Raw genomic sequence first — 15,400 nt, forward strand, 5'->3', positions numbered from 1 at the left:
TTAAAGATTTTATTTATTCATGGCAGAGACACAGGCAGAGGGAGAAGCAGGCTCCATGCCGGGAGCCCAACATGGGACTCAATCCCAGGTCTCCAGGATCACACCCCAGGCTGCAGGTGGCACTAAACCGCTGCGCCACTGGGGCTGCCCCTAAAAAAAATATTCTATTCTAATCCTTGATCAGGTCCAACTGTTGAAAGCTTTTGGCTTTCCAATGTTCATAGCGTAAGAGTCCAAATAAAACTTATGGGACATTATCAGCCTTTCCAGTACCCCTTTGTTCTGGCTTCATTGAACTAATTACTATTTTGTTAATTAGGCCCTGTTTTATTTATTTTTTTATTATGTTTTTATTTTTTTAAAGTTTATTTATTTGTTCATGAGAGACAGAGATAGAGCCAGAGAGAGAAGCAGGCTCCTGCAGGGAGCCCGATGCGGGACTCGATCCCGGGACCACGACCTGAGCCGAAGGCAGACGCTCAACCACTGAGCCACCCAGGTGCCCTAGGCCCTGTTTTAAATTTGATTTCTGTACTAGGTATGTCTGGCATAAACCAGTGGGCACTCAACGTGCTTGTGTGAAGAACGTGAAGGCTGGTTTGGATCTTAGTGTCTGACTACTCCTAACCATCATGATTGTATTGTTCCCACTGGCCCTCTTAGGTCTGAGAAGTGCAAGGGTTCTTAACCATTTATTGTGCCATGAGCAACTTGGGCAGTATGGTAAAACCTATGGATCCTATCTCAAAATATAATTTTTAACACAAAAAATAAGGAAACCTATAACTTTTATGTAATGTTGAAGTGAATTTTGAGATCTAATAATTGGAACATGAAAATATTTGAATTCTGTTGGTGACAGTCACATAATGCTGTTACTGTGGTCTGTTGCCTATATTCATAAAATTGGTGGAAATACAAGCTTTCAATTAGAGGTTAATTGAAAATGTGCAGTTTTTCCTCCCATTGAAGATCATGGGCACCTAAAATTCCATCCATGGACCCTAGCAAAAACCTGTTAAAACTCTAGATTTAAAAACTCCAGCAGAAAGAACATAGATTAGAGTTGAACACTGTTTATAGTGCTGGGACCTTGAGCACCTCAATTTCCTCAGTTCTTAAAGGGAAAAACATCTACTTTAGAGTTACCAGAGAACAAATGCACTTGTACTGGCCAGTATATAACAGGTTCTTGTAAAAACAAACCTTCCTCCTACTGGAGACAAATGAGGGCTCCATCTAGTTCACTCCCAGTTAATTCAAAGAACACTTTCTCACTTTCTCTGGAGGGATGGACAAGTAGAGGTGGCAGTATAAAGAGGACCATTTTTTTTGGCTTTCCTAACACTTTCCCATGACTACACATGGCATAGTTTCTAAACTGAATAATGGCTAGAATCAGGGATTTTGGAAAGCAAAGTCTTAGTTCTAGGGCTATCACCATTTGCTGCTTGCTTGATATAAAAAGATCTGCCAGGGCAGCCCGGGTAGCTCAGCGGTTTAGCACCGGCTTCAGCCCAGGGCCTGATCCTGGAGACCTGGGATCGAGTCCCACGTCAGGCTCCCTGTGTGGAGCCTGCTTCTCCCTCTGCCTGTCTCTGTGTGTGTGTGTGTGTGTGTCTCATGAATAAAGTCTTAAAAAAAAATCTGCCAGATATTTTTGAAGAAAAACACTTAACAAGAGGTTTAAAATAGGGAAAGTGGTACACTTAAAGCTGAGAAGCTCTTAAGCTGATAATAACTACCCTTAAATAATTGTATGTTAAGTAGAACATCTTGATGGTGATAGAGCTACCTGAAGGTTATGTTTTAGGTAGGTGTGGAAAATAAATATCAGGCCCCAGCTAATTTGAATAATCTTGGTCAAGTGGCTGAACGTTTTTCGTTAACTAAGCAATATATTGTCATTTCCACCTCTGTATTAAAAACCAGAGCCCCCAGTGCTCACCTGTACCAGATTTATCCTTCAGAGCTCTCACTAGCACAGCCTCACTTTGACTGGTGAGCGCACAGGAAATATTGATGAAAATGGGTGATGCCGTCTGCTGAAGGGAGGTGAAGTTGACTACTCTTACCCGGTAGACAGCCAGGCCAGGTGTGAGGGAAGACTCCCTGTGGCCAGAGACCACTAGAACTGGGGAGCTGGGGAAGACCTTGAAGAAAAGATAAAATGGCACTTGTTTGACAAGAAAAATCAGTTTTGTATCAATATTGCATTCCAATCTTAAACATACAGTAAGATCCCTGTATTACTAGCTAGCAATCTGACAATAAGTCATCTGCTTTTTCACACTTAGATGTGTTGAAGTAGATAAGGAAGAAAATGGTTTGTGAGGATGAAATAGGCTTCCAGAAAGCTCTGAACTAGCGGTGCCTGTGTGGCTCAATCAGTCAAGCATTCGATTCTTGGATTCCGCTCAGGTCCTGACCTCATGGGTCATGGGGTTCCATGCTCAGCAGGAGTCTGCTTGGATATTTACACCCTCTGCCACCCCCTGCCCACCCTCACTCTCAAATTTCTTTTTTAACTTTTAAACTAGAATCCTAAATATTTTTTTAAGAGAACACTGGTGTTCTCTTCCAGACTGACAAAGCTCATGACCTAAATTTTGGATTCTGGGAGTCCCCTGCCATTGTGAATGGGATAGGTTTTCTTCATTCTGTTTTAAGAAACAGCCCCCATGGTGAATTTTATCATGTCACTCCATAACTCTTCCTTTGCCCTTGGACTAAAAATGAAGACTCCTTTTCCAAAACCTTGATCTCCATTATGTTTTTGGTTCAGTGCTTCATATACCTCTAGCTTCTCAAGAACTCTGTCGACCCCCAGCACTCTTATCTCCCCGATGTCTTGTCTGTGGCTGAGAACCACTTCTGACTGATTGATGTAAAAGGCTGGGATGAAAGGAATGAGGATTCTTTGCATTCCGTTCCTGCTCCGTTCACTGACCAATGTAGCCCACCCATAGACTGAGGTGTCGGCCACACTGAGGGCCTGTAGCAGCTCTTCTGACTGGGGTCGAACCTTGATTAGGCAGACATAAACTCCTGAAGAAAAAATGAAAAACTGAGCAGGAAGGTTCAGAGACAAAATGGAAGCAAATTCAGAAGAAAATGTGAACTCAACTTTGAGTGTTTACTATTAGCAAATTATTGGCCTCTAGAGGGGGAGGATACCAAAGAAAAACAGTCCCAGGCAACCTAAGTTTGAACTTGTTTAAATCAACATGTCAGGCAGTAATAAATAACACAGTGCCAACAGGGAAATTGAATATATAGAATGAAGTAACCAAGAGTTGCTGAGATCAGGAAAAGGTTTGTGAAAGACGCTTTGAGAGTGTGGCTTAGTCATGTCTCTGACTGTATCTCAGCGGCCTTAGATGGCCTTATTTCTGACAACAGTATTGTTCTAGTCATCCATGCTCAAAGTCAGCTGGTTTTTGACAGACACCCTTTCCTTCATTCCTAAATCCAACTATCCTCCAAATCTTGCTAACTTATTTTTTGAAATGTCTGACATCTGCCCCTCTATATATATCTCCCTGTTACTCTGGGCTAGACTCTCATCAGTTCGTACTTGGGAGTACTGCAGTGGCCCCTTCATTGGCCTCCCTGCCTCCCACTCTTCCCTCTCCATTCTGTGTCCTGCCAAGCTTGGAGCTCTATGTCCTGAGATGTCACCCTTCCACAGGCCTTGCTGTGTAAAACTGCACTCTTATTTTTTTTTTTATTTTTATTTTTAATTTTTATTATTATTTTTTAAAGATTTTATTTATTTATTCATGATAGTCACAGAGAGAGAGAGAGGGGCAGAGACACAGGCAGAGAGAGAAGCAGGCTCCATGCATCGGAAGCCCGACGTGGGATTCGATCCCGGGTCTCCAGGATCGCGCCCTGGGCCAAAGGCAGGCGCCAAACCGCTGCGCCACCCAGGGATCCCTAAAACTGCACTCTTAAGCCCTGGGTTCGAGGTTGATGCTCCTCCTCCTACCTCTGCAGCATCTCATCCATCTATTCTGTACACAGCGCTGATGAAAATGAAAAAGCCCTGTCTTGCTCTCCTGTTTACAACCATGGTCTGTCTTTGCACTCAGTAGTCAGTTCAGTGCCCACTAGTTTGCTGAGTGAGCTGCTCAGTAATCCGTACTCACACCATAGTGCCTGGCCTTGGAGCAGGTCTTAGGCTGTAATATTGTCCTATTTATATGTTATGTTTGACATGAATTCTCCCATTTTGGATCAGTTGATTAATATGAAAGCATTCCAATGTCATGCCTATTTCTACTTTATGCTAGTTAATGCTACTCTGCTTGGAATATCCTTCAGTTCAACAACAGACACTGCTACTTGCTGGGGGTTAAAGATGAATGATCCAAGCCTAGAGATAACAGGGACTAGCTAAGAAGAAAATAGAAGACTACAACAGAAAAGCACAGGGTGATACAGAGACTGAACAAAAATGTTGGTTGAGAAAGTTTCCATTGTTATATAGTCAATGAAACTGGAAAGTGCAATTGCAATCCAATAAGGAAGTGACAACTGTTAGAGATGGAAACAAGGGCACCAGATCCAGCTGGTGGAACCCACCTTTCTCCATGCTGAAACCTGCATGGACATTGAAGATTTTGCTTGCTGGGATGTCTAGCAAAGTATTACTGAACTGCACATGGCATAGCACAAGAGTCTCAGGAAGAAGTATTGTTGTAATGGCCAAGGCCTGACTTGGGGTACAGGATCCTAATAAGCAGAAAAAAGATAAATAACTGCCTTAAGAATTTGTGAAAGAGGAAACATATATAGGTAGCAATTTGATTTAAGAAAAAAAAAAAAAGGGAAAGGGAAAGATGCTCAATTGGTTGAGCATCTGACTCTTGGGTTTGGGCTCAGGTTGTGATCTTGGGGTTGTGAGATTGAGTCCTGTGTCAGGCTCTGTGCCCAGCAGGAGTCTGCTGGAGATTCCTCCTTCTGCCCCCCACCCCATGAATAAATCATTTTTTATTAAAGGAGGGAAAAGGGGTGGCAGCTGGCCGGCTTAGTCAGAAGAGCATGCAACTCTTGATCTCAGGGTTGTGAGTTCAAGGCCCACATCACCCAATGTAGAGATCATTTACGTGAATAAAAACTTTTAAAAAAATAGTGAAAAAGAGGGTCAATTCTCTCTGATCTGGCCAGCCCTGTTGGCTCCTGCTACAATCAAGGTGAAAGAATAGCTAAGACCCTTGCTTTTGCTGGTTTGTGAATGACTATAGTGGGGGCTTCCATTATCAATATCATAGGGGCCCTCTTTCAAAAGTTTTTGGAATTCATCAGTGGAAATGAGATAGACTCTAGTGAAACTAGACAGCTATTACAGTTGCAAGGTAGCTTTTCAGTCTAAGAAGGTTTGTTTCCCATAACCAATTGCAGTGTGATTCAAATTAGAGATCTCTAGAATTTTATTACAAATGGTATCTTAAACAGAAGCCACACAGCCAGCAAGAAATGGACTGGTGCCATGGTTGGGTCAGCTGCAATGGATGACATTCTAGATTAAATAGGAGCTGGTGTCCTGTTAACAAGATTTTCCCCTGCACAGTTTCTTAATGGTCTCAGTTGGTTGAAACTCTTTCTTAGCTGCCAGTAGTCCAGTGACCATTCTTATCTTTTGGAAACTATCAGCAAGTAATAGCAAAGGAGCTGTTTCATGAGGTTTTGTAATAAAATAAGTTGTCTTAGAAAGATTCTGGGGGAAAAAATTGCAAGGTGTAAATCATAAGATAGACCATAATGAGTGGATATGTTATAAACAGTACTTTGTAAAAGAACCTTGAAAACTTTAAAAATTAAATATTTATATATACTTATACTATGATAAAATTAAATAATCTGAAAAGAAAATAAGTTTAAAAATTTAAGGACAAAAAGGGCAATTACACTTTATAGATAGGTCAGCCCAGGTGGCTCAGCAGTTTAGCACCACCTTCAGTCCAGGACGTGATCCTGGAGACCCCATCCCGTGTTGGGCTCCCTGCATGGAGCCTGCTTCTCCCTCTGCCTGTGTTTCTGCCTCTCTCTGCCGCACTCCCCCCCACCTCTCATGAATAAATAAATACAATATTAAAAAAATAAAAAAGAATAATAAACTTATAGATAGTAATTATATTCTGGACTTTAGTTTTGCATGTTCTCTTGGCAAAAAAAAATTAGAATTTGTTCTTTTTTTTTTTTTTTTTTTTATTTTATTTTTTTATTTATGATAGTCACAGAGAGAGAGAGAGAGAGAGGCAGAGACATAGGCAGAAGGAGAAGCAGGCTCCATGCACCGGGAGCCCGACGTGGGATTCGATCCTGGGTCTCCAGGATCGTGCCCTGGGCCAAAGGCAGGCGCCAAACCGCTGCACCACCCAGGGATCCCCGAATTTGTTCTTTCTTAAAAAAAAAGAATGAAAGAATTTATGTGGACTTTGGAGTGGGAAGATCTACCACTTCTGCCACTAATTGTTACCTTGTACATGTTACTTGCTCTTAGATTTGGTATTTCTCATCTTTATAATGATGATAATAATTACGTAAGATTGTTAAATGAGGGGCGTCTGGGTAGCTCAGTCGGTTAAACATCCGACTCTTGATCCAGCTCAGGTCTTGATCTCAAGTGTGAGTTCAAGCCCCATGTTGGGTACGGGGCATGGAGCCTACTTTAAAAAAAGACAAAAAAACAAAGATTGTTAAATGAGATAAAATATATAAAAACTGCTAACATAGCACACTAGAATCTATTAGGAGTTTCTTGTATTTTAGTTTTCTTTACTCTTTAATGATTTTTATTATTTTTTAAAAAGTAATCTTTAGGGGCACGTGGGTGGCTCAGTGGTTGAGCATCTGCCTTTGGCTCAGGTCATGATCCTGAGATCCTGGCATCGAGTCCCACATCAGGACTTGCAGGGAGTCTGCTTCTCCCTCTGCCTATGTGTCTGCCTCTCTGTGTCTCTCATGAATAAACAAAATCTTAAAAAAAAAAAAAAAAATATATATATATATATATATATATATATATATATATGAATTTCTATACCCAATGTGGGGCTTGAACTCAAGACCCTGAGATCAAGAGTTTCACGCACCTCTGAGCCAATCAGGCACCACCCCCTCACCTTTTTTTGACACTAAATTATAGCCCAATAACAAAAAAACACCACAAAGTAAATGTGCTGAACAAGTAACAGTTAAGATGTTGCCTACTCCAACCGTTCTTTTTTTAATTTTTTTTTAAGATTTTTTTTTTTAAATTTATTTATTCATGATAGAGAGGCAGAGAGAGGAGCAGGCTCCATGCCGGGAGCCCGACGCAGGACTCGATCCCGGGACTCCAGGATTGCTCCCTGGGCCAAAGGCAGGCACGAAACCACTGAGCCACCCAGGGATTCCCCCAACAGTTCTTAAATCTAGAGAAGCTGGAAAAGAATTGGGTCTTAGGCTTTATCCCAAACTTATTCAATCTCTGGATGGAGCCTAAGACCATATTTTTAAAAATTTTCATGGGTATCCTTGAAAATCAGCCATGTTTGGAAATCCCTTGTTTAGGTTACCTCTCAGGCAAGGTTATAACTAGAAAAACAAGTGACTAGATTTAGCCTATATCAAAACCTGATATCCAGTCATTTGTGAGGTCATTGTTGTCAGTGATTTATCAAATATTTTATTTATTTATTCATGAGAGACGCACACACACACACACAAAGAGAGAGAGAGGCAGAGACATAGGCAGAGGGAGAAGCAGGCTTTCCGTAGGGAGCCGAAGTGGGACCTGATCCCGGGACTCCGGGATCATGTCCTGAGCCAAAGGCAGACGCTCAACCACTGAGCCATCCAGGCATCCCTGTGATTTATTTGTTAAGGTAGAGTTGGTTTTGAAATAAAAGGAAATTTGGATTACTAGTCTAGGGGGTAAATGAGTTGAAGGAGGATGGGAAAGTTGGAAACAATCACCCAGACATATAAAGAGATTCCTGACCTTTAAGATTAGCACCATTTCTGCCAGTGGTAATGAAGAGCTTGAACACAGTTGAATTGGGGGTATTGGTGAGGTGGGTCTTGAGGTCAAAACTGAGTGTTAATCTTGATGATGCATTGACCACCACCTGTCAACAAACCAAAGGAAAATCTGTACCTAAGTTCTTAGAAAATATTGTTCCCTCCCTTTCTAGGCTTCATAAATTATTCAGCCAAAAGCATCTGTTTCACACAAGTGCAAACTGCCCTTCTATTTCATCACATATTTAAGAACTACAAAATCTGTTTACCTTTGAGAAGAAAATAATATTTTTTCCTAAAAGTTGGTCTTAGTCCATTATTCCGTTTGACATCTTTCCCTTTGGATGACTCCCTATTAAAATGCCTTTGAAGACAAGTGCAACTTTCTTTAGAAAGGCTTCTTTTAGTTGCATAGTATCTCAGCCTTTTCTGAAACTCCAAAGTACTTTGTTTCTCTCAATAATATTTGTAATGTTCGGTCTTGTTATTGCAGGTATTTTTTTTTTGTCAAAAATCACTCCTATTAGAATCTAAGTTCTTCAGTGGAGAACCCTAATTTATCTTTGTATATCCTGTATTGTGCCTTGTCTTTTTTTTTTTTTTAAGATTTTATTTATCCATTAGAGACAGAAACAGAGAGAGAGACAGGCAGAGAGAAGCAGACTCCATGCAGGGAACCTGACATGGGACTCGATTCCGGGTCCCCAGGATCACGCCCCAGGCTGAAGGTGGCACTAAACCACTAAGCTACCGGGGCTGCCTGTGCCTTGTCTTTAAGGCAAGTGCTTAATGATTACAATGAGAGAAGATAATTATGATCCTTTCTCCCCAAATATCTTCAACTTCATGTATATTGTCATATGTCATTATTCATGACATTGTGTCATTATAGTAAACATATAATATAGTCTCCTCAGTACTACCACAGTTTTTTGCTTTGCAAATATTCAAGGCCCTTGAAAGCAAGTTAGTGACATTAAAAGCTCAGTAAGGAAAGGAGTTTGGCTTTTTTTATCTTTGTGTTTCCAGAGCCTGGTACAGGGATGACACAGAAGAGGCCTCAATGAGTATCTGCTAGTTAGTGAATAATTAAGTGATGATTTAAAAAAAAAAAAAAGGGATCCCTGGGTGGCGCAGCGGTTTAGTGCCTGCCTTTGGCCCAGGGCGCGATCCTGGAGACCCAGGATCGAATCCCACGTCGGGCTCTCAGTGCATGGAGCCTGCTTCTCCCTCTGCCTATGTCTCTGCCTCTCTCTCTCTCTGTGTGACTATCATAAATAAATAAAAATTAAAAATTAAATAATCTATTTATTCATGAGAGACAGAGAGAGAGAGAGAGAATCAGAGACACAGGCAGAGGGAGAAGCAGGCTCCATGCAGGGAGCCGGACATGGGACTCAATTCCAGGACTCCAAGATCAGGCCCTGGGCTGAAGCCAGGCACTAAACTGCTGAGCCACCCAGGGATCCCCTAGTGATGATTTTATAAAGGACACAAACTAGGGGGCGCCTGGGTGGCTCAATCAATTGCCTGCCTTAGGCTCAAGTCATGGTCCCGGGGTCCTGGGATGGAGCTCCTCAGCAAGGCGTCTGCTTTTCCCTCTTCCTCCCCACCACCATCCCCCCTCCACCACCGGCTCACATTCTCTAAAGAAAATAAAAAACAAAGTACACGGACTAGGAGATCACAACCTTTTGACTTCTCTGTAGCCTCTGACAGCACAGACGGCTTCCTCCCTTGTGATCCCCTCTCTTCTTGCTTTCCTAGCACTGACCCTTCTCAGTCTCCTCAGGTTGTCTTCTCATGCCGCCTCTGCCCCCAGCCCACTCATCTGCTCACCATAGAAGTTCTCTTTAGATGTTATCTGATTTTCCCTTTCTACCTTTATAAACTTTTGCTGAAGCCACCCTGATTTATTCATTGGTCTTCAACATCTACTTTTGTTTGCCTTTGCACATCTACGCCTTTAGTCTAAAATAACCTGTTCTTTTGGGGCATCTGGGTGGCTCTGTTGGTTAAGTGCCTGACTCTTGGTTTCACTCAGGTCATGATCCTCAGGGTCGTGAGACAGAGCCCCATGACAGCCTCTGCACTTGTCTTGGCGGGGAGTCTGCTTGAGATTCTCTCTCTCTCCAACTTGTGCATATTATCTCTCTAAAATAAATATATCTTTTTTTTTAATTTTTATTTATTTATGATAGTCATACAGAGAGAGAGAGAGAGGCAGAGACACAAGCAGAGGGAGAAGCAGGCTCCATGCACTGGGAACCCGACGTGGGACTCGATCCTGGGTCTCCAGGATCGCGCCCTGGGCCAAAGGCAGGCTCTAAACCGCTGCACCACCCAGGGATCCCTAAAATAAATATATCTTAAAGAGAAAATAAAATGCTTTCTCTTATCTGCCAGACAAATTCCTAATCCTCAAGACACCGTTTATTGTTTTGTGTACCATGACTCAGATCTCAAGATTAGGTTTAAGTGTCACTTCTAAAGGGGTGCCTGGGTGGCTCAGTTGGTAAAGCATTTGCCTTTGACTCAGGTCATGATCCTGCGGTCCCCACATCAGGCTCCCTGCTCACTGGGGAGTCTGCTTCTCTTGCCACTGCCCCTGCTTGTATGTGCTCTCTCTCTCTCAAATAAGTAGATAAATATTTTTTTTAAATGTCACTTCTAGAAAATTTAGCCTTAGTGTCTAAGCAGAATTAAATGATTTTCTTCTGCATTCTTTTTTTTTTTTTTTTTTTAAGACTTAGCCACCTATTTGAGAGAGAAAGCAAGAATGTTAGGGGGTGGGGGAGGGAAGGGAGAGGAAGAGAAGCAAACTCTGTGCTGAGCACTCAGCACTACTCAGGGCTTAATCCCATGCTCCTGAGATAATGACCCAATCCGAAATCAAGAGTCAGACACTTAACTGACTGAGCCACTAAGGCACCCCTCTAATGTATTCTAAGAGCAATTTATTTTTAAAGTTGACAATTTTTTTTTTAAAGCTGTACATCAAGAATTGCATGTTCCCCCAACTGAGGCAGCCAGGTGTGTCCAGACTCAAGGAGCATTTCTGACATGTCACTTATAAAGCACTGGTCAGTTATGTTGTAGTTATTTAAACTAAATGTGGGGGGTGGGGGGACTAAATGTGGGATGCCTGGGTGGCTCAGTTGTTGAGTGTCTGCCTTTGGCTCAGGGCGTGATCCCAGAGTCCTGGGATTGAGTCCCATATTGGGCTCCTTGAGGGCTCCTTGCAAGGAGCCTGCTTCTCCTGTCTCTGCCTCTTTCTGTGTCTCTCATGAATAAATAAATATTTTTAAAAAACCATCTAAATGTAATGATTTCTATCACCACTAGACTGTGAACTCTGTACAGTAAGACACCACATACTATGTAGGCACATCTTAGGCAATTTACTCATCTAAAAAAATTGGGATAATACTTTGCAGAGTTGTTAAGATTAAAATTATACTGGATGTAAAATCAAAATTTAAGAAACACAGACGCAAAATGCTAAGCCCATAGTAGATGCTCAACAAACAATAGCTGTTACATTTGAGTAATGTAAGGAGGAACAAACAAGTCCTCTGGGCACAGAGGAAGGAGACAGTCATTTCAGGGGAAAGAGGAAAGGCTTCAAGCCCATCCTTCACTTGTTTGCCCATCTCACCTTGCTTCAGGAATTCCTATTTCTGCATCACATTTTCCTTCTCTACTTAATCTCTCCCATCTCAAAAAATGATCAACAAAAACTTGACTCTAGTTCCTCACAGAGCTGTCTTATGCCTGCCATCCCCATATCCTCTCAATTCTCCAGACTTACGCTCCCATCACTGCACTGAAGCCACTCATCAAAGTAACCATACTCTACTGCGAACCCATTAGTCATTTCTTTTTTTTTTTTTTAAAGATTTTATTTATTTCTTCATGAGAGACAACAGAGAGAGAAAAAGAGAGAGAAAGGCAGAGACACAGGCAGAGGGAGAAGCAGGCTTCTCGCAGGGAGCCAGACGTGGGACTCGATCCTGGGACCAGGATCATGCCCTGAGCCAAAGGCAGATACTCAACCGCTGAGCCACCCAGCCATCCCCCATTAGTCCTTTCTATTTTCAGCTTACTTGACCTATCAATAACATTTGACATGGCTGATCATTTCCTCCTTCCTTGAAATACAGGGACCCCTCCAACTTTTTGAAAATTTGCATTAAGCCCCATCGCTTTTATGAAAGACATAAATATGTGATTTCCCTAAGGAAAAGAAATCCAAAGAAGATTTTTGCTTTTCCAAAAAAAAGGTAAAAGGTAAAAATAGCATTCAGCATGTTTTGCAGGAAACCATTATAGAGGCAGTATGCACCCCAGGCCCCTTTCCTGGGAACCACACTCAGCAGCTCGGCATTCAGCCATGCGGCCTTCCCCCTCCCTCCAGATTTTACTTATTTGAGAGAGAGAGAGAGCATGAGTGGAGAGGGGGGTAGCAGAGGTGGGGTAGGGACAAGCAGACTCTATGCTAAGCACAGAGCCAGATGTAGGACTCAATCTCAGGACCCTGATAAAACAACCTGAGCTGAAATCAAGAGTTGGATGTTTAACCTACTGCACCACCCAGACGCCCCTCAAGTGATGGCAATTCTGTCCTTTTTGCTATTCAGTCAAAAACTTGAAGCTGGGACGTCTGGGTGGCTCAGTGGTTGAGCATCTGCCTTCGGCCCAGGTCATGATCCCAGGAGCTGGGATGTCCCACAACAGGCTCCCTGTGAGAAGGCTGCTTCTCCCTCTGACTATGTCTCTGCCTCTCTCCCTGTGTCTCTCATGAATACATAAATAAATATTTTTATTTTTAATTTTTAATTTTTACTTATTTATTTATTTTAAATATTTTATTTATTTATGTATTCATGAGAGACACAGGGAGAGAGGCAGAGACACAGGTAGAGGGAGAAGCAGTCTCCATGCAGGGATCCCAACATGGGATTCGATCCCAGGTCTCCAGGATCACACCCTGGGCTGAAGGCAACACTAAACCGCTGAGCTACCTGGGCTGCCCAATAAATATTAAAAAAAAAGAAAAGAAAAAAAAAGAAAAAAAAAACCCAAAACCTAAAGCTATTTTTTTTTGTTAAATTTGAAGTCATTCTTGATTTTATCAGATGCATTACATACAATCTGTCAGGAAATTATACTGGATCTACCTATAAAGTACACTAGAATCTGACCAACTTCTCAGTACCACCTCTGTTACCAGCCTGGTCCCCTGGTCCACATCATGTCTCATCTGGATCATTTCAAGAATAGCTAGCTTCCCAACTTCGATCCTTGCACTACAGTCTAGTACCAACCATTAGCTACAGTGAGAGGGAGGGAGGGAGGGAGAGAGAGAGAGAGAGAGAGAGAGAGAGAGAGAGAGAGAGAGATTTTAAAAACACTCACCATGTTTCTGCAGGGGGAGGGTTGGTGTTGTTTTAAAATTTTATTTGGGGATGCCTGGGTGGCTCAGCGGTTGAGCATCTGCCTTTGGCTCAGGGCATGATCCCACAGTCCCTGGATCGAGTCCCACATCAGGCTCCCTGCATAGAGCCTGCTTCTCCCTCTGCCTATGTCTCTGCCTGCCTCTGTGTGTGTGTGTGTGTGTGTGTGTCTCTTACGAATAAGTAAATAAAATCTTAAAAAATAAATAAATAAAAATTTATTTGAGAGACAGACAGACAGAAACAGAGGGAGAAAGAGAATCAAGCAGACTCCCTGCTGAGCACAGAGCCTGATGCAGGGCTCCATCTCACAGCCCTGAGATCATGACCTGAGCTGAATCACTGAACTGACTGAGCCACCAGAGGCCCCGTCACAGTAATATTTTAAAGTATAAATCACACTAGTCAATCTTCTGGTTAAGAATCGTAATCACTGGGACACCTGGGTGTCTCAGTTGTTGGGCGTCTGCCTTCAGCTCAGGGTGTGATCCCAGGAACTGGGTATTGAGTCCCATGTTGGGCTCCCTGGGAGCCTGCTTCTCCCTCTGCCTATGTCTCTGCCTCTCTTTGTGTCTCTCATGAATAAATAAATACAATCTTAAAAAAAAAATCCTAATCACTATTTAGCTTTGTGTTCCAATAAAGTTTTCTGGCTAGTTTTCTATTTGACATGTGAGTATATTTCTTTTCCTGGGATGTGTTTTCTATATGCATACCCCCAAATATGGGAATAGTCACCCTGGCTTTGTTAGGGTTACCTCTCGATATGTTTTCACCACTCCTGGGATGTCATGAAAGACCACTGCTATTCCTGGACTCCTGGCTACTCCCACTCCAGTGCCAGTATCTGTTTGTAGAATGTTGTCAGCAGAAATCATCCATATCCCAGGTTCACCTAAGAAAAGACAAGAGAAAGTACTTGGTCACAGACTCTATCTAAATGGATGCTCACTAACCTCATTCAGACTCTATGTCAGTAGACCATTCAAGCATACAGATCTGCTTTCCTAGAAGAAACAACCAGCTCTTAAAAAAAAAAAAAATATTATTCATGAGAGAGAGAGAGAGAGAGGCAGAGACATAGGCAGAGGGAAAAGCAGGCTCCATGCAGGAAGCCCAATGTGGGACTCGATCCCGGGACTTTGGGATCACGCCCTGAGTCAAAGGCAGATGCTCAACCACTGAGCCACCTAGGTGTCCCGGAACATCCAGCTCTGAAGATAACTTCATTTTCTGAGTGTCAGGCTCCCCTTTATACACCATCATACCCACAAAATAAAACAAGAACTACTGATCTTCAGAATCACAGAAGGAGCTACTTAGCTGGAGAATTTAATGTTTTTTCCTTAGGAAAAAGGAAAAACTGGGATGCCCAGGTGGCTCAGTGGTTGAGCGCCTGCCTTTGGCCCAAGGTGTGATCCTGGAGTCTCAGGATCGAGTTCCACATCGGGCACCCACATGGAGCTTGCTTCCCTCTCTGCCTGTGTCTCTGCCTCTGTCTGTCTTTGTCTCTCATGAATAAATAAATAAAACCTTAAAAAAAAAACAAACTCGTTTTACACCCAGGGATAATTCTCTTACTGCAACAGGTGACAATTGGCAGGAGACAATTGTTCACTTTGGCTGAAGTCTCAAAGTGGCAAAAGAATGCCACCTTGAATTTAGGTTAGATTACTGATCCTTTTGCTTCCTCATCCAAAGTAGTATAGATTTAGGATGCCCAAGTATTCCAGAGGGGAAGAGAGAGGGACAGTCTTTTTTTTTTTTTTTTAAAGATTTTATTTATTTATTCATAGAGACACATAGAGAGAGAGAGAGACAGGCAGAGACACAGGCAGAGGGAGAAGCAGGCTCCATGCAGCGAGCCCGATGTGGGACTCGATCCCAGGTCTCCAGGATCACACCCCGGGCTGCAGGCGGCGCTAAACCGCTGC

General features: G+C 42.5%; 1 protein-coding gene across 15 annotated transcripts in view; it reads right to left on the minus strand.

Annotated features, from left to right (window-relative positions):
* NUP210L (nucleoporin 210 like) overlaps positions 1-15,400 on the minus strand; it is an 82,338-nt gene that overhangs the window by 2,368 nt on the left and 64,570 nt on the right. For 9 of the 15 annotated variants that reach the window (XM_072829614.1, XM_072829612.1, XM_072829606.1 and 6 more), the window contains 5 exons: positions 14,225-14,361; positions 7,991-8,117; positions 4,588-4,737; positions 2,798-3,048; positions 1,949-2,153 (listed from right to left, as the gene is read on the minus strand). In XM_072829614.1, coding sequence (XP_072685715.1) covers positions 1,949-2,153; positions 2,798-3,048; positions 4,588-4,737; positions 7,991-8,117; positions 14,225-14,361 — 870 coding nt within the window. Of the gene's footprint in view, positions 1-1,948; positions 2,154-2,797; positions 3,049-4,587; positions 4,738-6,484; positions 6,675-7,990; positions 8,118-14,224; positions 14,362-15,400 lie in introns of those variants that run through there. The other 6 variants (XM_072829608.1, XM_072829615.1, XR_012032644.1 and 3 more) reach the window with 6 other exon arrangements.

This window comes from Canis lupus, chromosome 6, assembly GCF_048164855.1.
Source record: "Canis lupus baileyi chromosome 6, mCanLup2.hap1, whole genome shotgun sequence".
In the NCBI taxonomy this organism is placed as follows: Eukaryota; Metazoa; Chordata; class Mammalia; order Carnivora; family Canidae; genus Canis; species Canis lupus.